Here is a 25,157-nt window from a genome sequence, read left to right on the forward strand (position 1 = left end):
TCAGTTGTACAGAAAATGTTTAGGCATTAGACTATCAACAAACAACTGTGAACTTGAGGCTCCTAGCCTGGAACAATGCTTTTATATATTCAATTTTGCAGAAGATGAATGTTCTCTGATATTCAAAAGCTTAAGATATTTCATTGACTAAAACATCTAAACGTAATTGTCTGGAATCATCTTATCAGAATGAACCACCTTGTCGTTAAATACATGTAGTAATTGATCACAAACTTTCCGGGAAGATGGCCTTTCAGCAGGTGCAGTTTTCGTGCATTGCAATGCTATTTCCAGCACCTGAAATGCAGCACTTTCTTCATTGGGTAATAATGGTTTCAACATGGGATCAATGAGCTCTTCCCTAGCAGCTCCAGACATTTCAATACGCGACTCAACCCACCTCACCATGTCCATGTCTTCTCCAAAACTCCCATCAGTTGGCATTCTTCCACTCACAAGCTCCAGGAGTACAATACCCATGCTATAAACATCACTCTTCTCTGTTGCCTTCAAAGAATAAGCATACTCTGCGAACAAAAAAAGTCAACTCGGTTTAAACCACAAAATTTGGCGGATACAACACATGAAACTCGAAAATTCAGAAAAAAGATATCAGTTTAAATACCTGGAGCAATATAACCATAAGAACCAGCAAACCACATGTTTGATTCTGTGTTGAAGGAATCATAGTTATCCTTAATGGCTTTGGCCAGCCCAAAATCCCCCAAATGTGCCTCCATGTTAGAGTCTAACAGAATATTGCTGGATTTGATATCCCTGTGAATGATCTTGGGCACACAATCATGGTGAAGGTACTCAATTCCTTGTGCTAATCCCACTGCTATCTTCAGCCTCGCCTCCTAGTCGAGGCACTTCTTCGTCTTGTTATTAGCCGGCTTCTTGTGCAGCCAATCCCACACACTTCCATTCTCCATATACTCATATATCAATAGATTTGAACCTTCTCCTCTATTGTTACAATATCCCATTAGCCTCACCAAGTGCCTATGCCTTATCCTCCAAAGTGTTTTGATTTCTCTTGCAAAGCTTTTGTCCAGCAAGAGATCATCCTTGCTTGGTATTCTCTTGATTGCCACTTCTCTCCATTAAACAACTCAGCTTTGTAGACAGTTCCGGATCCACCAGATCCGATTATGAACTCGGTGCTTAGATTATTTTGCTTCCATGATGTCATCCCACCTGATATCGCGCTTGGCAGCAACACTTCCAAAAAGTGGTCTCTTTTGTCCTTGGGAAGAGCTGGAAGAGTAAGCATAATTTACTGAACTTGCTCTTCTAAAGCCACTGTAGTTGATATCACTGAAATTATTACCACTGTTGAGTTACTTAGTCCTGGATCCTGATTGTTGGACTTGGAGTCTTCGCAATTTTGCAGAGGACTTCCACATAGATGATTCCCAGCGAATGCATCAGCTGGCCAATGTGCATACTGTTTGTCCAATTTGCCGTGAAGGGTGTTGTAAGAGAGGTTAAGCTTGCCCAAACTGCTCATTTCACCAACTTGAGGAGGAACTTCTCCGATGAGCTGGTTATGAGATAGATCAAGTGCTTCAGGTTTAGAGAGTGTCCCAACAGAAGGAGGAATTTGGCCAGTGAGGTTGTTGAAACTCAAATCCAGTATACTTTGAAGATTCTCGAGCTGTCCTAGCTCACTGGGTATTTCACCAGTAAAGGTGTTTCCCGAGAGACGGAGTATGTAGAGCTTGCTTAAGTTGCCAATGGTAGTTGGAATGAGACCAGAGAGGTGGTTTCTATCAAGATTTAGGACATTAAGGGGATTGAGCTTACCAATTTCAAGGGGTATAGTTCCATTCAGTGAATTGTCTTCTAGAGACAGCACTAAAAGCTTTGAGCAGTTGAACAATTTTCTAGGAAGAGGTCTTGAGAACTTATTAGAGGACAGTGTATACGGTCGAAATAGATTTCGGCCTTAGCACATCCGATCGAGTTCGAACGATGATTTATCGAAGTAAGATCTCGAAGGTGGAAAGAACTAACCTCGAACCCGGGGAGGCCGATCCGTGTCGAGTTCGATATCATTATCGAGCTCGAATAAAAATCGAACCATGATGCAGAGTAGATCTATCATTCTGATAATTCAGAGACCAACCAACTTTGACCTCGAATCAATTCGAGGGCTCGAGCCAGGATCGGGCTCGAATCAAGATCACGAGTTCGAGCCGAAAACAAGCTCAAACCAAAATCGAGGGTTCTAAGCAAGATCGAGCTCGCAGACAAAAGCCGTTGCAATCCCACTAGAGAGAATCTTGGCAGAAGTTATGGAAAAACTGACTTATCATGGGTCTCCCACTGAATGTTTATTTTATTATGCTTAGAGCCAAATTCCTCCACTATAAAAGGGCTTGGTTACCATTTCTGTAGGACAAGTTTTTCTCAGGCTTACATTGTAATAAAAGTGCTATATTCTTCTACAGTAAAGAATCGTTCTTTCAGACTTCTTAGATTGATTCTATTTGTTGAATCCTAAGATTCATTGTTCTTGATAACCTTATCCATTTCACATTCTCTCTAATCTATATTTATATTTTTATTTATCCTTGTATTTTGTGTTAAGTTACCCCACATATCCTCAGAACTGCGTATAAATTCAACTCTATCCATTTTTCGGGTAAACAGTTTGGCGCCCACCATGGGGCCGAGGATAACAGTGGTCATTTGATACAAATCTGAAAAAACACGCCATTGTGCTTTGCACTTATTTCCGAAAACATCTTGAATTTCGGATCAGCTACGAATAACCACCAATCAAATGGCTTCACCGATCGATAACAAAGCCGGCCTTCAAGATGAAACCAACAACTTGGCACCCGGGGCCGGAAGGCCAATTAACGATATCTTGGCACCCGAGGCTCGAATCGAAGTACCCGAAATTCGAGCCGAAATACCATTGGATGTCAATTCACAAATAGCTTTGGAGGCGAACCAGCGTTCCGAACCGAAAAGAAGCATTCAGGGCGGTACTCGATCCGTAGCCCGAGACACCCAAAACGCGGGGGAAATCGGGGCCAGCTTACGTATGATCTTCGAGATGCTACAAGTCCAACAAGTAGAGATAGCTCAGCTACAGAGCCAAACTCGCGCACAAAGCAGGCCAGATTCCAATCCACTTCGAGAAGTCACCCCCAGAACAGAGCCCGCCATAGTGAAATCTAACGAGCAAGAATCGGGGACTACTCTCGGAATTACTAAATTGCTCGAGGAACTCACAAAACGAGTCGAAGCCAATGACAAGAGGGTGGAAACGTACAATGCCAGGGTCGATCAAATCCCGGGGGCTCCACCAATTATAAATGGGCTTGATTCGAAAAAATTCATACAAAAGCCTTTTCCGTCAAGTGCGGCACCGAAGCCAATCCCCAAAAAATTCCGTCTGCCCGAAATTTATAAATATAACGGTCCGACCGATCCTAACGAACATGTCACCTCTTACACACATGTGCTATAAAAGGCAACGATTTGGAGGACAATGAGATCGAATCCGTATTGTTGAAAACATTCGGGGAGACCCTCTCGAAGGGAGCGATGATCTGGTACCACAATTTACCGCCGAATTCCATCGATTCTTTTGCCATATTAGCAAATTCGTTCGTAAAGGCACATGCTGGTGCCATAAAGGTTGCAACAAGGAAATCAGACCTCTTCAAACTAAAGCAAAGGCAGGATGAAATGCTGAGGGAATTCGTATCCCGATTTCAAATGGAACGCATGGAATTACCCCCGGTCACAGACGATTGGGCCGTACAAGCTTTCACCCAAGGGTTGAACGAGCTAAGTTCGACAACATCACATCGGCCGAAACAAAATTTGATCGAGTATCCAGCGATAACTTGGCCAGATGTACACAACCGATATCAATCGACAATTAGGGTCGAGGATGATCAATTGGGAGCTCTGTACGAACCCATTCATCAGGACAGGACAGTTACTAAAAACCAAAAGGAGATCGACAGAGAACAAAGGTTGAACAGAGACCGATATCGACCGTACGTCGCAGATCGGGTGAACAACGGTTCAGCATGCAATGCAGTTCGTAACAATCGAAGGATCGATCGAGGACAAAATTCTCGGGGATTTATGAGTAAGAGCGGCTTTGATAAATATGCCGATCATATAGAAGCCTCTTGATTATCAGAATATAACTTCAGTGTTGGTACATCCGCTCTAGTGTTAGCCATCGGATGCATCAAAGACACTAAATGGCCTCGACCCATGCAGACCGATCCTGCCCGAAGAAATCCCAATCAAACGTGTGAATATCATGGTACCCATGGCCACAAAACAGAAGATTGCAAGCAAATAAGAGAGGAAATAGCTCGCTTGTTTAACAAAGGGCACCTTTGGGAATTTCTGAGTGATAGGGCGAAGAACCATTTTAAAACCAGGGATTTAAGCAAGCAAAATGAACAAGAAGAACCGCAGCACGTCATCCACATGATCATCGGCGGCATCGATACCCCTCAAGGACCAATACTTAAACGCACTAAAACATTGATGGTGAGGGAAAAGCGATCTCGGACTCAAGATTACGCGCCCATGGGGACTTTGTCCTTTGATGATGAAGATGCAGAGGGGGTCATCCAACCTCATAACGACGCACTGGTAATATCCGTACTCATGAATAAAACTAAAATTAAGCGCGTGTTAATCGATCTAGGTAGCTCGGCCAACATTATCCGATTGAAGGTAGTAGAGCAGCTCGGCCTACAGGATCAGATCGTACCCGCAACTCTGGTCCTGAACGGGTTCAATATGTCATGCGAAACCACCAAGAGTGAGATAATCCTACCAATAAACGTGGCCGGAACCATCCAGGAAACAAAGTTTCACGTGATCGAAGGCGATATGAGATATAACACCCTTTTCGGAAGGCCATGGATCCACAACATGAGATCCGTGCCTTCGACTCTACACCAGGCCCTCAAATTCCCGACATCGGGAGGTGTCAAAACGGTGTACGGAGAATAGCCAGCCACAAAGAAAATGTTCGTGGTCGACGAAGCTAAACCAATGTCCTCACTTTCGCCGATAAAAGGATCGGGCCCGGAAGGAGAACGGGACACCAAATAACAATCACAGACATCGGCTTCGACCCAGCCAGACAACCAGAAAATCGAAGAGGATGATGATCAAAGGGTCCCTCGATCTTTCGTGATTCCCGATGACTCCGACGCCACCAAATCAACAATCGAGGAGCTAGAGCAAGTCACATTAATCGAGCACTGGCCCGAGCAAAAGGTATACTTGGGAACGGGGTTGAGCCCCGAACTCAGGAAGAAACTCGTTTAATTTCTTATCGATAACATCGATTGTTTTGCCTGGTCCCATTTAGATATAACAGGGATCCCGCCGGACATAACGACGCATCGGCTAAGTTTAGACCCCAGGTTCAGACCGGTGAAGCAAAAGAGAAGACCTCAGTCCGAGAGAAAGCACGCATTCATAAAGGACGAGGTAACCAAGCTTCTCAAAGTAGGGTCCATTCGGGAGGTGAAATATCCCGAATGGCTAGCCAACGTAGTTGTAGTCCCTAAAAAAGGGAATAAACTTAGAATGTGTGTGGACTATAAGGATTTTAACAAAGCATGCCCCAAAGATTCCTTTCCGCTGCCCAACATCGATCGCATGATCGATGCCACGGCCGGCCACGAGATCCTCACTTTTCTCGATGCCTATTCCGGGTATAATCAAATCCAGATGGACCCGAAGGACCAGGAAAAGACTTCATTTGTCACCAAATATGGAATGTATTGTTATAATGTGATGCCCTTCAGGCTAAAAAATGCAGGGGCTACTTACCAACGCCTAGTAAATAAAATGTTCGAAGAACAAAATAGGAAAATTAATGGAAGTTTATATTAATGACATGTTAGTTAAGTCCCTGCATGCAGAGGACTATTCGACCCATTTGCAGGAAACGTTCGAGATTTTAAGGAAATACAACATGAAGCTCAACCCCGAGAAATGTGCTTTCGGGGTCGGTTCGGGCAAGTTCCTCGGCTTCATGGTATCACATCGGGGAATAGAGATTAACCCCGATAAAATCAAGGCCATCGAAGACATCGTCGTTGTGGACAGCGTGAAGGCCGTACAAAGGCTAACGGGTCGGATTGCAGCCTTAAGCCGATTTATCTCAAGATCATCTGACCGAAGTCACAAATTTTTCTCTCTACTCAAAAAGAACGATTTTACTTGGACCCCGGAGTGCCAACAAGCATTAGAGGAACTAAAGAGATATCTATCAAGCCTACCACTACTACACACTCCAAAAATAGACGAAAAACTTTGTTTGTACTTGGCAGTATCGGAAGTCGCCGTAAGTGGTGTCCTAGTTCGAGAAGAGCAAGGTACGCAATTCCCCGTTTATTATACGAGTCGAACCTTAGGAGAAGCGGAAACTAGATATCCGCTCCTAGAAAAATTGGCACTTGCACTGATAAGCGCCTCAAGAAAGTTAAGGCCATACTTTCAATGTCATCCCATATGTGTATTAACCACTTACCCGCTTCATAATCTTTTGCACAAACCCGAGTTATCAGGCCGACTGGTCAAATGGGTCGTCGAACTCAGTGGGTACGATATCGAATATCAACCCTGCACGGCCATCAAGTCTCAAATTTTAGCAGACTTCATGGCCGATTTCACGCCAACCCTCGTACCTGAAGTCGAAAAAGAACTGTTGAAATCAGGTACATCATCGGGGGTATGGATCCTTTTTACGGACGGGGCTTCGAACGTAAAAGGGTCCGGGCTGGGCATAGTTTTGAAACTATCCACGGGTAGCACTATTAGGCAATCTATTAAAACTATCAAGTTAACTAACAACGAGGCCGAGTATGAAGCCATGATTGCAGGTCTCGAGCTAGCTAGAAACTTGGGAGCAGAAGTTATTGAAGCCAATTGCGACTCCTTGCTGGTGGTGAGTCAAGTAAACAAAACCTTCGAAGTTCGAGAAGGTAAAATGCAAAGGTATTTAGATAAACTGCTTGTCACTTTGCACCATTTCAAACAATGGACTTTATGGCATGTACCACGGGAATAGAATAATGAGGCCGATGCGCTTGCGAATTTGGGGTCGTCGGTTGGGGTAGATGATTCGGGGAATGTTGTTCAACTTTCAAGATCGGTAATCGAAGAAGGTCACGCCGAAATAAATTCTACAAGCTTAACCTGGGATTGGAGAAACAAGTATATTGAATACTTGAAGAGCGGAAAATTCCCATCGGACCCTAAGGATTCCAGAACCCTACGGACTAAAGCTGCTCGATTCACGTTGGCTTCGGACGGAACGCTATACCGAAGAACGTTCGATGGACCATTGGCAGTATGCTTGGGTCTGGGAGATACCGATTATATCCTACGGGAGGTGCACGAGGGTACTTGCAGGAATCACTCTGGAGCCGATACGTTAGTTCAAAAAATAATCAGAGCAGGGTATTATTGGATCGATATGGGAAAAGATGCGAAGGAATTTGTTCGTAAATATGATAAATGTCAAAGGTTCGCACCGATGATCCACCAACCCGGAGAACAACTCCACTCGGTCCTATCCCCATGGCCATTCATGAAATGGGGAATGGATATCGTCGGCCCTCTGCCATCGACCCCAGGTAAAGCCAAATTCATTTTATTTATGACTGACTATTTTTCTAAATGGGTTGAAGCGCAGGCGTTCGAGAAAATAAGAGAGAAAGAAGTTATAGACTTTATTTGGGATCATATCATATGCCGATTCGGGATTCCCGCCGAAATAGAATGTGACAATGGAAAACAATTTGTTGGCAGCAAAGTAACAAGATTCCTCGAAGACCACAAGATAAGAAGGATACTATCGACGCCATACCACCCCAGTGGGAATGGGCAGGCCGAATCAACAAACAAAACTGTCATTCAAAACTTAAAGAAGAGGTTGAACGACGCTAAAGGGAGATGGAGAGAAATCCTGCCCGAAGTCCTTTGGGCATATCGGACAACGTCAAAATCCAGTACGGGGGCGACCCCATTCTCCTTAGTATATGGGTCCGAAGCATTGATACCAGTCGAAGTTGGTGAACCCAGTGCCAGATTTCGATTCGCGATGGAAGAATCAAATAATGAGGCTATGAATACAAGCCTCGAACTATCGGACAAAAGACGAGAAGCTTCTCTCGTCCAATTGGCCGCCCAAAAGCAGCGAATCAAAAGATATTACAATAGAAGAACCAAGCTCCGCCATTTCAAGCCTGGGGACTTAGTTTTGAGAAAATTTACCATCAATACCCGAAATCCGAATGAAGGGAAACTAGGACCGAATTGGGAAGGACCATATCAGGTGCTCGAGAACATCAGAAAGGGATCGTACAGGCTCGGCATTATAAACGGCAAACAGCTATCAAGCAGCTGGAATGTATCACATCTAAAACGGTACTACTTCTAAGGTACAACCTTTCCATATTCGTTTATATCTCAAAACTGACCCCTGCAGAAGTCCGAACAAGGGCTAAGATGGATCTCTCGCTTGAAAGCACGCGCTGCACTCTTTTTCCCTAAGATCGATTTTATCCCAAATGAGTTTTTCGGCAAGGTTTGTAATGAGGCAACCATTGATCGTGCAGCATTTACAACAATATCTGAGGCCTCACAAGAAAGTTATTTCACAACAACAGGGTTCCAATAGGAAAAATTATAAGAGCCAAATGGTCGAAGCGAACCATGCTCGTATAGATTGGCCCGAACCCAGGCGTGTAATAACGTGCGAAGAAAGTTCTCTTCTTTATCGGCATCTTATATCCAAGGAAAATTCCTCTATTTTGAGATTTATTATGCAATCATAATTAAGATAAACTCGACGACTAAGCCTACGGGCTATTTTTATTTCGAGTTCGAGCTAACACTCACTCGACCATTATGCCTACGGGCTGCACTACTTCGAGTTTGAATCATTCACTCGACTAAACCTACGGGCTATTTTTATTTCGAGTTCGAGCAAATACTCACTCGACCAATACGCCTACGGGCTATTTTTATTTCGAGTTCGAGCAAACACTCACTCGACCATTACGCCTACGGGCTACATTACTTCGAGTTCGAGCTAACACTCACTCGACCATTACGCCTACGGGCTGCACTACTTCGAGTTCGAATCATTCACTCGACTAAGCCTACGGGCTATTTTTATTTCGAGTTCGAGCAAACACTCACTCGACCAATACGCCTACGGGCTACATTACTTCGAGTTCGAGCTAACACTCACTCGACCATTATGCCTACGGGCTGCACTACTTCGAGTTCGAATCATTCACTTGACTAAGCCTACGTGCTATTTTTATTTCGAGTTCGAGCAAACACTCACTCGACCATTATGCCTATGGGCTACATTACTTCGAGTTCGAGCTAACACTCACTCGACCATTACGCCTACGGGCTGCACTACTTCGAGTTCAAATCATTCACTCGACTAAGCCTACGGGCTATTTTTATTTTGAGTTCGAGCAAACACTCACTCGACCATTACGCCTACGGGCTACATTACTTCGAGTTTGAGCTAACACTCACTTGACTATTACGCCTACGGGCCACATTACTTCGAGTTCGAATCATTCACTCAACTAAGCCTACGGGCTACTTTTATTTCGAGTTCAAGCTAACACTCACTCGACCATTACGCCTACGGGCTACAGTACTTCAAGTTCGAATCATTCATTCGATTAAGCCTACGGGCTACTTTTATTTCTAGTTCGAGCAAGCAGTCACTCGACCATTATGCCTACGGGCTATATTTCATCAAGATCGAATCATTGACAACTAATAAGCCTAAAGGGCTACATTGCTCCAAGTTTGAGTAAGCGCTCACTCGGTTACAGAGGCTACGAAGTCCAAATTTGATTAAGTTGTTTATATCATTGTGAAAACATTCATAAGGCGTGAATAAAGTCCTCATAAGACGGGAAACAAAAACAGAAGCAAGTCGGCAAAAAGAGAGATATGTCTATATACAAATTTATCTGCATGGGTGATTACAACGTAAAAACTAAGAACTAAACTTCTCGGTCAGGAGCGGTCTCTTCTTTATCAGGCTCCCCCCCGGTTTTCGGATCCACTCTTGCTCCCATCGTCATCGTCATCGCCATCAGAAACCAGAGCTTCAGCATCGGCTTCGAGTTCTTTGGCCCTTTTTATCTCTTCAGCGAGATCGAATCCACGAGCATGGATCTCCTCGAGAGTTTCCCTTCTGGATCGGCACTTAGCAAGTTCGATGACCCAATGCGCTCGAATATCGGCGGACTCGGCTGCCTCTCTTGCCTGGACTTGGGCAGCTTCAGCATTGGCCCGATAGACAGCCACGAGCGCATCAGCATCAGCCTTTGCCCTTTCGGCATCAGATTCGTCCTTGGCAAGTACAAAGGCCAACCGAGTCTCAAGCTCCTCAATTCTTCTTGCTTGAACTAGGCTTTTTTCCTTCATTTTCTGAAGTTGGGTTTCGGACGATGATAACTGGGCTCGAGCAGTCTCTTTTTCTGCAGCAAAGCGGTCCATTCCTTCTTTCCACCGCAAAGACTCCGTTCTTATCACATCGACCTCCTCACGAAGCTTCCCGATCATCTCAATTTTTTGCTGCAGTTGTGAGACCGAAATGTTAGCTATTGTTCCGGTATCAAGCCCATAGGCTTTCAAAAGCATCATTACCTACTTAGACAAATCGGTCTGATCTCGATAAGCCTTGGCCAGCTCAGCTCGGAGGTATTTAATTTCCTCCTCTCTCTACCCTAAGGAAAGTCTAAGGGAGTTCCTCTCGTCAGTAGCCCGTTGTAGGTCGGTCGCGTATCGATGCAGCTCATTCTGGGATCGAGAAAATTGTTCTCGATGAACTACCGCTGCCTACAAAGAAAGAAGAAGCGAAGTTAACGAAATATGAACATAAAGATAGTAACAACAAAATAATTTTAAAAGCTCACCTGATTCAAAGCCTGCCGCAATCCGTGAAAAAGATATAATTCACCACCAGCACCGGCAACGTCCTCAATGCCGATAAACAGGTCACGAAAGGGATCTTCTTCATCGTGAGGCATGTCTAGATCGAGGGCTCCCAGATCTTGAGCTTCCCGAATCACCCCTGCGGAAAAAGCAGGAAAGGTAGGCGAATCCTCGATTGCTGCTGTCCCAAATGAATCGCCTGGAGTGTTCTCCTCGGTTCGAAGGGGTTCGAGGGCCTCTTCGATCGTATCCCCTGCCGGTTGACTCCTATGAGATGCGTCTTCGATATCTGATAGTTCGGGGACTCTACCCGAATCTTTCTCCGGTATATCTTCAGTTCGAGGCGGAGCCTCATAGAGCATCATTGATCTAGCCGGCGATGAGGCATCGGTGGTTCTCTTCGATCGGACCGCCAGCGCGGACTCATCATTCTCTTCTTCTTCTTCTTCTTCTTCTTCTTCTTCTTCTTCTTCTTCTTCTTCTTCTTCTTCTTCATCTTCATCCCTTAGACGCAGAACGGATTCCACGGTCAAAGGAATGACATTCTTATTCGTCTTACGAGCCGTCCTCTTCTTCGGTTTTGGATATTCGGGAACCGAGGCTCTTTTTCTTTTAATTTCCTTCACCGACTTTGGGACAGAGGCCAAAATTTCCTCCTCATTGGACAAGGTCCTCAAAACCGCGTCTTTACCCAAACCTGCATATGGAAAACCTTAATAAAATATTTTGAAAACCACCTCGTTCGGATCATCAAAGAGTCCGAAAGATGAGCTTACCGTGATTTTTGGCCTCCCACCGACCCTTCGACAAATCACGCCATGAGCGCTCGGCGTACGTGGAGGTCGAAACAAGGGCTCGTACCCAGTTCTTGAGATCGGGAACTGCTCCGGGCATCCAGGGAACCGCTACATCACAAAAAAGAAATTGTCGATAAGAGAATAAACAAAAGAACAAAATAAAAGTTACAGCAAGATCACACTTACGTTTCATATTCCACTCCTCGGGAAAGGGCATCTTTTCAATCGGAATCAGGTCCGAAGTCCTTACTCGAATGAACCTGCCCATCCAACCCCGGTCCTTGTCCTTATCAATACTCAAGAATAGAGCCTTGGTAGCCCGACGCTGGAGTTTTATTAACCCTCCTCGAAAAAGTCGAGGACGGTACAATCGGATAAGATGATCGAGGGGGAACGACATCCCCTCGATTTTGCTCACAAAATATCGGATCAGGATAACGATCCGCCACAAAGAAGAATGGACCTGGCCTAGGGTTACCTGATATTATCGACAGAAGTCAATAATAACGGAATCGAGGGGACCCAAAGTGAAAGGGTAAGTATACACATTCAAAAACCCTTTCACGTAAGAAGTGATATCTTCGTCAGGGGTAGGAATTATTATTTCTTTTTCACCCCAATTGCAATCCTTCTTTAGCTGATCGAGGTGTTTCTCGATTATCGAACACATGTACCTCAATACCGGCTCACACCAGACAGGGACCAATGAACTTTTATCGACCTTAAAATCTGAAGTAAGGACACACGCCCCGGGAACACACTCCTCAGACCGTGGTTCTGCCGGTGTCTCATTGGCGGCACACTGTGAAGATGAAGCCTTCTCTTTCTGAGGAATGGTTTGCGATGTTTTCGCCATTTTCGAATTCAAAGGTGAGGAATAGAAGAAAGTGACAAAGATTTGGTAGAATTAAAGAGGGGTTTTTGCGGAAAGAAATCACAGATTTATTGGTAAGTTAGAGAGTGCGAAGAAGAACTTGGGAAATTTGGAAGATAGAAGACGTAAAAGTGGTAAAAGATAAAAGAAAGGGTTATTTATAGGTTCAAGCGATGGCGGTTAAGTATCAGCAATGTCCGACCACCGCCTGACATGCATTAAATGCCTTGATAGACTAAACCGACGGGACAACTACCAGATGCATCATGGTCGAACCCGATGGAAACGACATGATATAATCCGATCGAGCTGTTAAAAAAAATCATATCGTTTCTCGCCCCATTCTTTCTGAGAAACGAGGGGACTATCTGTATACGGTCGAAATAGATTTCGACTTTAGCACATCCGATCGATTTCGAACGATGATTTATCGATGTAAGATCCCGAAGGTGGAACGAACTAATCTCGAACCCGGGGAGACCGATTTGTGTCGAGTTCGATATCATTATCGAGCTCGAATCAAAATTGAACCATGATGCAGAGTAGATCTATCATTCTGATAATCCAGAGACCAACCAACTTTGACCTCGAATCAATTCGAGGGCTCGAGCCAAGATCGGGCTCGAACGAAGATCACGAGTTCGAGCCGAAATCAAGCTCAATACAAAATCGAGGGTTCTAAGCAGGATCGAGCTCACAGACAAAAGCCGTTGCAATCCCACTAGAGAGAATCTTGGCAGAAGTTATGGAAAAACTCACTTATCATGGGCTCCACTATAAAAGGGTTTGGTTACCATTTCTGTAGGACAAGTTTTTCTTAGGCTTACATTGTAATAAAAGTGCTATATTCTTCTACAGTAAAGAATCGTTCTTTCAGACTTCTTAGATTGATTCTATTTGTTGAATCCTAAGATTCATTGTTCCTCATAACCTTATCCATTTCACATTCTCTCCAATCTATATTTACATTTTTATTTATCCTTGCATTTGTGTTAAGTTATGCCACATATCCTCGGAACTGCGTATAAATTCAACTCTATCTATTTTCGGGTAAACAGACAGCTTGAGCTCACCCAAGAGTGGCAAGTTTCCAAGACAAGTAGGGATTGATCCAGAAAGAACGTTATTATTGAGATCAAGATGGTGAGTTTTCTGAACAGAGAAAGCTGTGCAGGTATTGAACCAGTCAATTCATTTCCGGAGAGATCTAGCAGCGATAGTTCACGGATTAATTCCAATGTCCAAGGGATTTTTCAAGTGAAACGGTTGTTCCTAGCCTTAACCTTTCAAGAAATGGTGAATATCCCAGGTGGGGTGGAATATCATGATCAAATGCATTATGTGTAACATCAAAGGAAAGAAAAGATGTTGAACTACACAGGGCAGCAATACTACCATTCAGTTTATTATGAGAAAGATTGATTCTCGTCAGATTTGAAACATTGATCAGTTCATCAGGAAGATTACCTTTAAAGGAGTTGTTATAAAGCATAAGCTGCTCCAGAGCTCGAAGATAACCAAACGTCGTAGGGATGCTACCAGATAGTCGATTATCTGCCAAATCAAGGGTCTTCAGTTGGTGACAATTCCCCAAGCTGGCAGGAATTTCACCAGAGAGATCATTTTGTCTAAGATCAATGAAATTCAGCTGCTTCAGCCTTCCAATTGTAATAGGAATGTTGCCTGTGAATTGATTTCCATAAAAATCGATCATCTGCAAGCTAGAGCAATTGCCTATCTCCATCGGGATTTCTCCAGATAACTGGTTCTCATATAGAAAGAGGATCTCAAGGTTCCCAAGCATTCCTATCTCTTTCGGTATATTGCCATGTAAGTTGTTGTGAGACAATGCCAACGTTTGCAGATTAGTGAGGTTTGCTATCGACAGAGAAATTGAACCAACCAAAGTGTTGTTGTTAAGCAGGAGATCAGCCAACTCAACCAACTCGTACAGCTCTGCTGGTATCGAACCACTGAGCGTGTTATTAGACAAATCGAGCTGCTTTAACGACCTGCATTCTCTCAATTCCACAAGAATTTCACCCGAAAGTTGGTTTTTAGAAAGCATCATGTGTTCCAAGCTGCTCGAATTGGAACAAATATTTTTCGGTATGCTACCAGAAAGATTGTTGCTTGTCAGAACCAAGAATAGTAGCTGACCCATGTTGCCGAATTCCCAGGGATTTCACCAGTAAGTCTGTTTCCAGACAAGTCTAAATTCTGAAGGTTGCTCAACTTTGCCAAGGACTTCGGGATCGAACCTTGAAGCTGATTACCAAGCAAGTTAAGATAAAGCAGCAGATTCATTCCAACAAACTTAGCAGGAATCTATCCAGAGAGGCTATTATTAGCAAAATTGAGAACTTGGAGGTTTTTAAGGTTTGCCAATTCTTCTGGGATTGATCCATTGAGATTGTTGACAGCAACACTGAATGCAACTAGGCTAGAGCAGTTTCCAATCTCAGCTGGAATTGGACCTTCCAGTTGATTCTCCTGTAAAGTTCTCAAGCTGGCTGAGTTTTCCTAATTCAGAAGGAATCTTTCCACCTAGGTTGCATGTGGCCAAGCCAAGAGTGACCAAGTTTTCAAGATTACCAAAAGTATTTGGAATTGTCCCTGTTAGGCCATTATCACCAATTCTGAGGACTTGGAGAATTTTCATCAATCCAATTTCAGTGGGAATGGGGCCAGTAAGTTGGTTGGAAAAAAGGAGGAGAGATTCCAAAGAAGGTTAGAAAGAGTAGGTGGAATGGGACCTGAGAGCAGATTAGAAGAAAGACCAAGTTGGAGCAGGTCATGCAAAAGGCCAATGGACGGTGAAATTGACCCACCGAGTGAAGAACCAGAAAGGTTTAGGCTCATCCCTTGTACTGAGTTTCTTGCACATGAAACACCTCTCCATTTGCAGAAATTTGGATTCTTTTCTGACCAATCTCTCAAAACATTTTCTGGGTCATCAACAAATGATTTCTTTATCTCCAAAAGAATCTTCAATGTTGATGATGATGACTATGTTTCATTCTTGCAAACACATATCCACTTGAACATATAAGAACTAATGTCACAACAAACAAAGCTAAGAAAACTCCTTTAAGCATCCTCATATCTGTGATTAAAGAGAAATAAACTGAGTCACATGAAGAGAAAGAAACATAAGGAAAGCAAAAATAGGACTAAATAGGACAGCAGAAAAGGTTTGACTTTTTCACTTATTGTTACTACTATTACTGTTAAGAATCATATTCTTGAGCAGGGGTATAATGGCAGAAGTTTTTGTTGTGGGCATTTATGGACAAAGAGTGAAGTCAGTGCTATCTTGAGCAGAGAGAAGACGCGTGGTTTTAGAACCAGTGCATGCAGCAGCCATGGTTCTTGGATTTTACGTGAAATAAAAGTGCTGCTTGTGGTTTTACTATAATTAAAGCTGTTTTCGGTATTTGCAAAGAAGAAACAGTATTAATGATGGAAATCTTGAAATGGGTGTGGAGTAATAAGAAGAGATAAGGAAGGGAGAAGCTACAGCTACTCTCTGTCAGTTGACCACAACAATTCCATTAATGGTCACCGTAACTGCTACTCCATTGAGGAGTCCAGAAACTAAATGTTGTTCTTTTTGCCAAGTAGGACGAAAATAAGTGTAAAATAAAAGAATGACTTATCTATGTATAACGCTCTTTTAAAGAGCGCTGATATTTTATACGTCAATACCACACAAGAGGGGGGTGATTTGTGTGGTGTCCAATTTTTCGCGTGCACAGATTATAGAAGGACCTGGTTCTTCTATGTGTTCCAACTACTACTGTTACGGAATAATAAGTACAAAAAATAAAGAATATATAGATTTTTGCGTGGAAAATACCTGGCTCAAAAGGTGAAAAAACCACGACCTACTTCCCAGTAAGATTTTTCCCAAAACTCTTTACTAAATCCGTGAGCCAAAACAGCATTTACAAAAACTCTTTTGTAAACCTAGGATCACCTCTAACCCTTTGTAGCAAACTAGCCTCTAGGTATTTGCGACAAACTTCAAGTTAACTCTAACTTGAAAACACAAAGTACCTATTACATACGCTTCTAGATAAAGCTAAAAAGGTACAAGTTAAAATCACCTACTACAAATAACTAGACTAAAAGACAACAGTTAGAACTGGTTCTTCTAGCTGGTTTAAGTAGTATCAGATTCGCACACTCAAATATCACTCGAACTGCTTGCAAAATTGCCTCGCTATTTTGCTCTCAATTCTTGCTTAACTTCTGCTTTTGTGCGTCACTGTACAATAAGAATATTCTGCAATATATAGGAGTTAGTAGATAAAGAATTAACTAGAATCCTAATGCTACTCTTCCTTGGTGGAAGAGTTCTAGTTAAACTCAACTGCTAAATCCTTCCTTATCTTAGATACTGTTCTTACTGAATAAGGAGTCCTTCTCCTTATCGTTTTTGCAATCTTTTTGATCAGGAGATATCTCATTCTACCAAAATATGCTTATCTCCTGCATGTGTACCTCACGTGCCTTGAATCTGCCGATGTCTATGTCTGCCAATGATGGACTTGGTTCATATCTGAGTTCCTTTGTCAATCTTCAAAACTATTCTCTTTCTTGGGCCAACAAATTCCCCCTTTTTGATGATGACAAACTTTGTGCGTCCATAAGCTTAGGCATGTTTCAACTTAATCCAACATTGACACATATTAGAGTATTAAGCACTTATCATAAAGAACCAGGGTCATTTAGGTTATAAATATCACTTGTTCAGAGCACATCTTCCCCTTTTGGCATCATCGAAAAGTTGCAAAAAGATGTGTGAGTCCCAGATTTTATAAAAATTACTCATGGCCACTGGGGCAACTACAAATGCATTCATGGATCAATCATCAGTAATCAACTAAGAATTCAAACTATCAAAGAAATAGAGACAGTGCATGAGAACAAGAGCAACAAATTTCATTGATAGAAAGTACGGTTCTTCCACAATCCACAAAATGAAACAAAAATATTTAAAGCATGAGCAACAAAAAGAAAAAGTCCTGAATCTGGGTTACTGAATTTCTAGGTAGGCTAGGCAACTAAGGCTTGGAAGAACTAGGGGCTTGGGTTTTGGCTTAGAGAAGATTCAACATATCGTGAAGAATTCCCTAATTCTTCTCCCTTTCCTTTGTAAGCTCAACTCTGAGAACATCCCTCTCAGATTCAACCTCGGCCAAACGAGTCTTCAGCCTTGCTATCTCAGCATCCTTTGCCCCACTCTCCTGCACTAGGGCTCTGACCTTGCTGTTTACACGTGTCCTTTTCGATGAACCAGGTTCATTGGGGATAACATGGATCTCATAATCACAAGTAAGAAGAGTATTGATCCCAAAATGGTCTTTGCTTGTGGCCATCTCCGCCTTCTTCAATGGCACCTTATAATGAGCAAGAACAGAAGTGAGGATGAAACCATAAGGAATGGAAAGGGCTTTGGAGCCATTGACAACTCTGTCCAAAAGCTGAATGATGAACCCAGGCCAGTTTAACTGCCTCCCACTGTCCATACACTCCATCAAGACCAAGTCCATGTAATTTGCAATATGCCTCATTTCCTGCCTTGGCAACACGCATTTGTTGATGAATTCAAAGATCACCTTGTGAGGTGGCTTCATTTCACTCTTATAGACTGCCTTGGGCTCACTCTCTTCTCCATTATCACAAAATTTCCTTGTGATAGCCAGGGCAGTTGGAAGAGAATCCAGACTGGGCCATTTCTGCCTAGTATAGTCATCATAGCCTTTAGAGGGTATGCCAAGGATTTCACCTAGTTCTTTAGCATCAAAAGAGATTTGGACCCCTTTCACTAGGCTGGTGACTCTACCTTCCTTGACCTCGGCATTGGCCATGAATTCCACAATCTTATTCCTAGCCAGTCTCCCATCCAACTGAAGGACCATGTCCTTCCACCCCTGTATCTCAATCTTCTCCAGCAGCAAAATCATTCATTCTTCTTCCAAGTCCTTCAACAATCTCCCCTTCAGAATTGTTCTTTTACCAAACTTTTCCAGCTTGTCCTTCTCACCATCAGACACATCCTCCTCTTCACCACTCCAATCATCTTCTTCAGTAGTTTTCACTTGTTTGGCTTTCACTGCAGACCTGGTTCGCTTAGCCAAGATAGAGGGTTTAGCAGACTTAGAAACAGATGAAGACTTCTTTGAGGAAGTCTTGGCTTTCTTTGGCTTAGGGGTTTGAACCTCTACCTCTTCCACTTCTTCACTTTGATGGACCAGGTCCATCTCATCCAACTCAACAGGCTCAACAGGCTCAACCACTTTCTCTTTCCCTTTATCCACTCTTTTCTTCTTACTCTTCTCTAAAGCTTTCTGCAACTCCTCCTCACTCCGCTTTAGCTTGCTCCTTGTAGTTCTTCCTTTTGGAAGAGGAATATTAGAGGTCTCAGAAGGAGAAGCTTTCCGTTTCTTGTTGGATCTTGCTATCCCAGAGGTTGTAGCTTTAGGAGTTCTTTTCTTCTTGGGTTAGTAACTGTCACTTAACTTTTTCAAGAGATCAGCCAGGGTTTCCTCAGCAGATGAACCAGGTTCGTCTGCTTGCTTTCCAAGATTTACTAGCCCTTCAGCCGCTTCTCCTGATCAACTTCCCCCTGTGTGCCTGCCACCTTCTTTCTCCTTCTCTCGCTCAGCTCCACAAATAGCCTTTCTAACAGATTCAGATGTGGGTGAAGAATCAACCCCTTCTTTCCCTTTTCCCTTCTCTTCACTCCGTACTCCCTCTCTCTCTTTTTCTTTTTCAATTTTGTTTTTACTATCTCTCCTTCTTGTCTCAGGCATTTCCACATCTATCATAGACCCAACCAGGATGAACCTAGTTTCTAAATTTTTAGCAATCTCAGAAATAACCTCAGATGAAGGTTTTGGGATAGAAGTTACCTGTTCAGAATCGGAAGACCTAGTTTCTTCCCCCTCAGTCGCTGATTTAAAGGAACCACTCAAAATTTGTGAGTTTTAGGCTTGTCTTGCTTGAAGCTGGGCATTTAATTTTCGAGATAAAGCACCACTGGCCACTATTTTTCTAGCAAGCATTTTGACTCTCCTTTTTCTAGGTTGGGGGGTAGAACTAGGTTGAGGGGTTGTAGAGGAAGAGGAAGGAGTAGGGGGTGGAGGAGTACCAGGGTTATTCCAGGGGTTAGACATTTTGGTTATGCTTTTGTGATGAAGGAAAAGGCTTGGATTGAATTCGAAGGCAAGGAGAGAAGAAAGGGTTTCGACGGTTTTTCAGAAATAATGAAGAATTTGCAGAGTTGATGATGAGGGATTTTAAGGAGAAGTGTAATTAATAAACAACGATAGCTTTTGTGGTCAATTAGAAGTCTAATCACTCTGCAATTTTTAAGTTTGGAATGACAGTTATAGCTCCCCTAGAATCTAGGTGTTTTAATTCGCCGAGGATTCTTTAGTTGAAACGGAACTGGTTCAAATTTTTATTGGATAGGCTTTGGAAGATTTTGGACTTGGGTAGAGTTCTGCTCATGATTAAATATTAGTATTTCAAAATATGCAGAGTGTAGAACACATACCTCATTTTTCAGATGAACCAGCACTGATGAACCAGGTTCTTCACTAAGAATCCTCTCAACCATGTCTCAATTTGCAAAAATACAGAAAATTTCATTAGAGACCAGTGATTCATATTAAAACATGGCATAGGAGTATACTATTTACAGTATGAGACTGAGCAACAATTAATCTGGTTATTTACACAAGTTCTAGATTTTCTAACAAAAAGAAAAAATTCAATTTTTTTTTTGTTTTTCTTTTTTTCATTTTTTTTTCATGTACAATCTGAACTGGTTCACTTAGGTGATCTTAATCATCCCTAATTCTAACCTGTTCCTTTCAAAGTGCTCTCTACTTAGTGCTTTTGTAAAGATGTCAGCAATCTGTTTATCAGTAGCAAAAACCTCTATAGTGATTAATCCCTTCTCATAATTGTCCCTTAAAAAGTGATGTCTAACATCTATGTGCTTTGTTCTTTTATGATGAACGAGGTTCTTTGTCATACTAATAGCACTAGTGTTATCACAAAAGATAGGGATACAACCAACATCAATTCCAAAATCCATTAATTGATGTTTGATCCAAAACAATTGAGCACAACATGAAGCAGCAACAACATACTCAGCTTCAGCAGTAGTTAAGGCCACTGAATTTTGTTTTTTGGTGGCCCAAGACACAAGACATGAGCCAAGAAAGTGTGCCATACCTGAGGTGCTCTTTTTATCCAAAAGAAAACCTGCATAATCAGCATTAGCATATCCCACAAGATTGAAATTACTACCTTTTGGATACCAAAGACAAAGATCAGTGGTGCCTTTTAGATATCTCAAAATTCTCTTGACAACATTCAAGTGAGACTCCTTTGGATTTGCCTGAAATCTTGCACAAAGGCCTACACTGAATACAATATCAGGTCTACTAGCAATGAGATACAACAATGAGCCAATCATTCCCCATATACAACTTCTGATCGACACATGAACCAGGTTCATCTATATCCAACTTTGTAGTTGTTGCAATAGGAGTGTCAATTTGTTGGGAATCTTCTATTTTAAACCTTTCAAGCAACTCTTTTACATACTTCTGCTGATGTATCATAGTTCCATTTGGATTTTGTTTAATTTATAAGCCTAAAAAGAAATTAAGCTCACCCATCATGCTTATTTCAAATTCACTCTCCATTAGTTTAGCAAATTCTTTACTTAACTTATCAGTAGTTTCTCCAAAGATTATATCATTAATATATATCTGAACTACCAAGAGATCTTTACCTTTTTCTTTCAAGAATAAAGTATTGTCAATTTTACCTCTCTTGTAGTCATGCTCAAGCAAAAATTTTGATAATCTTTCATACCATGTTCTTGGCACCTGCTTGAGCCCATAAAGTGCTTTGTCAAGTTTGTACACATGATCAGGACTCTCCTTGCTTTCAAACCCCGGAGGTTGCTTGATAAACACTTCTTCCTTTAGATAGCCATTAAGGAAGGCACTCTTGACATCCATCTGGTGAAGGGTGAATTCCATGTAAGTAACAAAGGCTATGAGGAGTCTTATTGCTTCCAACCTTGCGACTGGAGCAAAGGTTTCATCATAGTCTATGCCCTCCTCTTGGCTATATCCTTGAACCACCATCTTGCCTTGTTCCTTGTAACAGTTCCATCTTCATCAAGTTTATTTCTAAAGATCCATTTTGTGCCAATTACTAATCTGTCTAAGGGTCTTGGAACCAAATTCCAAACTTGACTCCTTTCAAATTGATTGAGTTCATCTTGCATTGCATTTACTCAGTCTGCATCCTGCAAAGCCTCAGCAACATTTTTAGGTTCAATAAGAGATAAGAAAGCATCAAAAGCACAAAGATTCTTTAATGAAGATCTGGTTTTGATTCTAGAGGTTGAATCAGTAATTATGTTCTCAATGGGATGAGAACTTTGATACTTGTAAGGTTTCACAACCAACTGGTTTCCCCTTGATGTTCCTTCAGTGTTTTGTTGTTGTGGAACAGGTTCAGGTACAGGTTCCACTGAAGTTTGAGAATTGTTTTATTCTATTCCCCCTGTCATGTTACGGGGGATAGATGAACCTGTTCCATCACCTGTTCCTTCCTCCAGAGATGCTTCAGTCTGGGATGTAGTTTCATTTAAGTGTTTAACCAGCCCAATTGCTTCATCATCTTGTTCCTGTCTCTCGGAAAGAATGTTAGTTTCATAAAAAACCACATGTACACTTTTTTAACACACATAGTTCTTTTGTTATAAACTTTATAAGCTTTACTATGTGAATAATATCCCAAGAATACTTTCTCATCACTTCTGGGATCAAACTTACCTATGGAGTCCTTACCATTGTTGTGCACAAGGCACTTGCATCCAAATGCCCTAAGATGGGATATATCTGGTTTTCTCCCTTTAAGTAACTCATAGGGAGTCTTCTTTACTAGAGGTCTTATCATGCACCTATTTATGATATAGCATGCAATATTTACAGCTTCTACCCAGAAGCTATGGGGCAGCTTACTAGAAAGAAGTATAGTCCTAGCCTTGTCTTCAAGAGTCCTATTCTTTCTTTCAACTACTCCATTTGTTGTGGAGTTCTAGGGGCAAAACAATTATGATTTATGCCATGCACATCACAAAATTCAGCAAATTTAGCATTTTCAAATTCAGTACCATGATCAGACCTAATTGATGCAAGTTGATTTCCTAATTATTTCTGAGTTTTTCTAACAAAGGAAGTGAACATGTCAAATGCTTCATCTTTAGATGTTAAAAATAGTGTCCAGGTAAACCTAGAATAATCATCAACAAGCACCATCACATATCTCTTACCACCTCTACTTAATGTTCTCATTGGACCACAGAGATCCATATGAACCAGTTCCATCGTTCGGGTGGTACTTACCACTTTCTTGCATTTAAAAGAGGATCTTACCAGCTTCCCCCTTGCACAAGCCTCACAAACTTTATCTTCCTTGAACTTAATGTTAGGCAGTCCTATCACCAAGTCCTTGGAGACTAATTTGTTGAGTTGACTTAGACTTGCATGTCCAAGCCTCTTATGCCAAAGGAGGGGATCACTATCCAGCACACTTAAGCAAGTTAGTTCATTCTCTCAGAGTGTGGACAAATCTATAATATATATATTATTCACTCTTTTACCCTGCAAAACAATCTTGTCAGTGATAAGATTTATCACAAAATATTTAGTAGAGGTGAATGCTACCAAGTTACCTCTATCACACAATTGTGACACACTGATTAGGCTATACTTCAAGCCGTCTATCAAGTAGATATTCTCAATGGAATGAGAGTCATCCTTACTTACCTTACCAACCCCAATGATTTCACCTTTCTTTCCATTTCCAAAGGAGACATTTCCTCCTTTGAGGTCCTCAAGTGAGAGGAACTGGTCCTTGCTTCCTGTCATATGCTTTGAGCAGCCACTGTCCATGTACCATATATTTGGCTGCTCCCCTTCACTTGAACCTACAAAAGGAAATCAGGGGTTAGTCTTAGAAACCCAAACTAATTTGGGTCCCTTTCTGTAAGCAAAAGGATGAATTAAATTCTTTTAGCCCAACTTGGTAACCAATTCTTCCCTTGAACAAAATTTTTATTCTTTTGACCGGCCCTTTCTTTTGCTTTACATTCACTTTTATAGTAACCAGTCTTACCACAGTGAGTACAAATCTTGTTCTCAGGAAGAGTGAGGTACTTACTTTTAGGATCCCACTTAGGTAGCTAATTCCCAAAGCCAAGTCCTCTTCTATTGCTACTGTAATGTTCCTGTAGCCATGACAAAGCATCGGAGGACCTATTCCATTTACTAGTTCTGTCTAGTTCATGCTTGACCTTGCCTAGGTCATCCTTTAGCACTCTTACCTGCTCATCCTTCCTATACAACTCATCTTTTAGTTTGCCTACATTTTCTTCTAAAGTTGCACATCTGTCTTCTTACTCGTTCCTAGTTTCAGTTTTAGATTTTCAGATTTTAACTCAAGAACATTTGCTTCAAATGTATGAACCTGGTTCTTCAGAGCAGTATTTTCACTCACAGTCTCACTAACTCTGAGTTCCAGGTTCTTACACTTTGCTTTTAAAATCACACAATCCTTAGACAACTGTTCTTTTTCTTTATTTATTACCTCAGATTCATCAATGAAATCTAGCAATAATTCAGAGAGTGTTTCTTTAGACAAAAACTTAATCTTGTCTTTGAGATGAATTATACTTACCTCAGATTCCTCATGAGATTCCCCATCTGATTCTCCAATTGCCATAAGTGCTTGTTCATCTCCATCTTCATCATCTGATTCCTCATCTGAACTTTCTCCCCAAGCAACAACCATAGCCTTTGTTGATCCTTTGTTCTTCTTGGGATGAACCTGTTCCTTCGTTCGGATCTTTCCTTCTTCCATTCAATTTCCCATTGAGGGCAGTTCTTGATATGATGATCAGTCTTCCTACATTTGTAGCAGCCCTCATTGGTCGTTTTTTTAGGAACCCTTGCTTTGTTGTAATTTCCACCTCTTGAAGAACCTTTTCCTCTCATAAGGTATTTCTTGAAGTCCTTGGTGATCATAGCCATTTCATCTTCCTCCAGATCAGCACCTTCAGTGATTCTGAGTGCCAGGCTCCTTTCCTTCTTGGGCATATCTATCTTCATGGTCTGCCTTCTAAGTTCATACGCAGTGAGATTTCCAATCAGCTCATCCAGTTTAAGAGTTGCAATGTTCTTAGATTCCTAAATTGCAGTGATTTTACTTTCCCAAGAAACTGGTAGAACCCTAGTCAGAATCTTCTCAACTTTGTCTTCTTCAAGAAGAGTCCTTCCAAAAGACTTCAGTTCATTAGTCAGTGTGGTGAACCTTGTATGCATCTCTTGGATAGTCTCTCCTTCCTTCATAGAGAAATTCTCTTATTGAAAATATAGTAAAGTACCTCTGGA

The 25,157-nt window shown here is 41.9% G+C and overlaps 3 protein-coding genes across 3 annotated transcripts; all 3 read right to left on the minus strand.

Moving 5' to 3' along the window:
• Nucleotides 1-4: 4 nt before the first annotated feature.
• On the minus strand, nt 5-1,274 carry LOC104092185 (LRR receptor-like serine/threonine-protein kinase GSO1). Its single transcript, XM_009597715.4, has 2 exons — nt 626-1,274; nt 5-527 (listed from the first exon to the last, which is right to left on the minus strand). Exons 1-2 carry the CDS (start codon nt 738-740, stop codon nt 157-159), a joined length of 486 nt encoding a protein of 161 aa, XP_009596010.1. The 5' UTR covers nt 741-1,274; the 3' UTR covers nt 5-156.
• An 8,711-nt stretch (nt 1,275-9,985) lies between these two features.
• LOC138903500 (LRR receptor-like serine/threonine-protein kinase GSO1) lies at nt 9,986-16,224 on the minus strand. The gene has a single exon (XM_070191731.1). It carries the CDS (start codon nt 14,825-14,827, stop codon nt 13,892-13,894), a length of 936 nt encoding a protein of 311 aa, XP_070047832.1. The 5' UTR covers nt 14,828-16,224; the 3' UTR covers nt 9,986-13,891.
• Nucleotides 16,225-18,635: 2,411 nt separating this feature from the next.
• On the minus strand, nt 18,636-25,115 carry LOC138910305 (uncharacterized). The gene is made up of 9 exons (XM_070201535.1): nt 24,996-25,115; nt 24,737-24,953; nt 24,168-24,617; nt 23,535-23,695; nt 22,294-22,390; nt 20,917-20,991; nt 20,231-20,295; nt 19,292-19,583; nt 18,636-19,066 (listed from the first exon to the last, which is right to left on the minus strand). The coding sequence occupies exons 1-9, from the start codon at nt 25,113-25,115 to the stop codon at nt 18,636-18,638; spliced, it is 1,908 nt and encodes a 635-aa protein (XP_070057636.1).
• Between the last annotated feature and the right edge of the window lie 42 nt (nt 25,116-25,157).

This window comes from Nicotiana tomentosiformis, chromosome 1 (genome assembly GCF_000390325.3).
Source record: "Nicotiana tomentosiformis chromosome 1, ASM39032v3, whole genome shotgun sequence".
Taxonomy (NCBI): domain Eukaryota; kingdom Viridiplantae; phylum Streptophyta; class Magnoliopsida; order Solanales; family Solanaceae; genus Nicotiana; species Nicotiana tomentosiformis.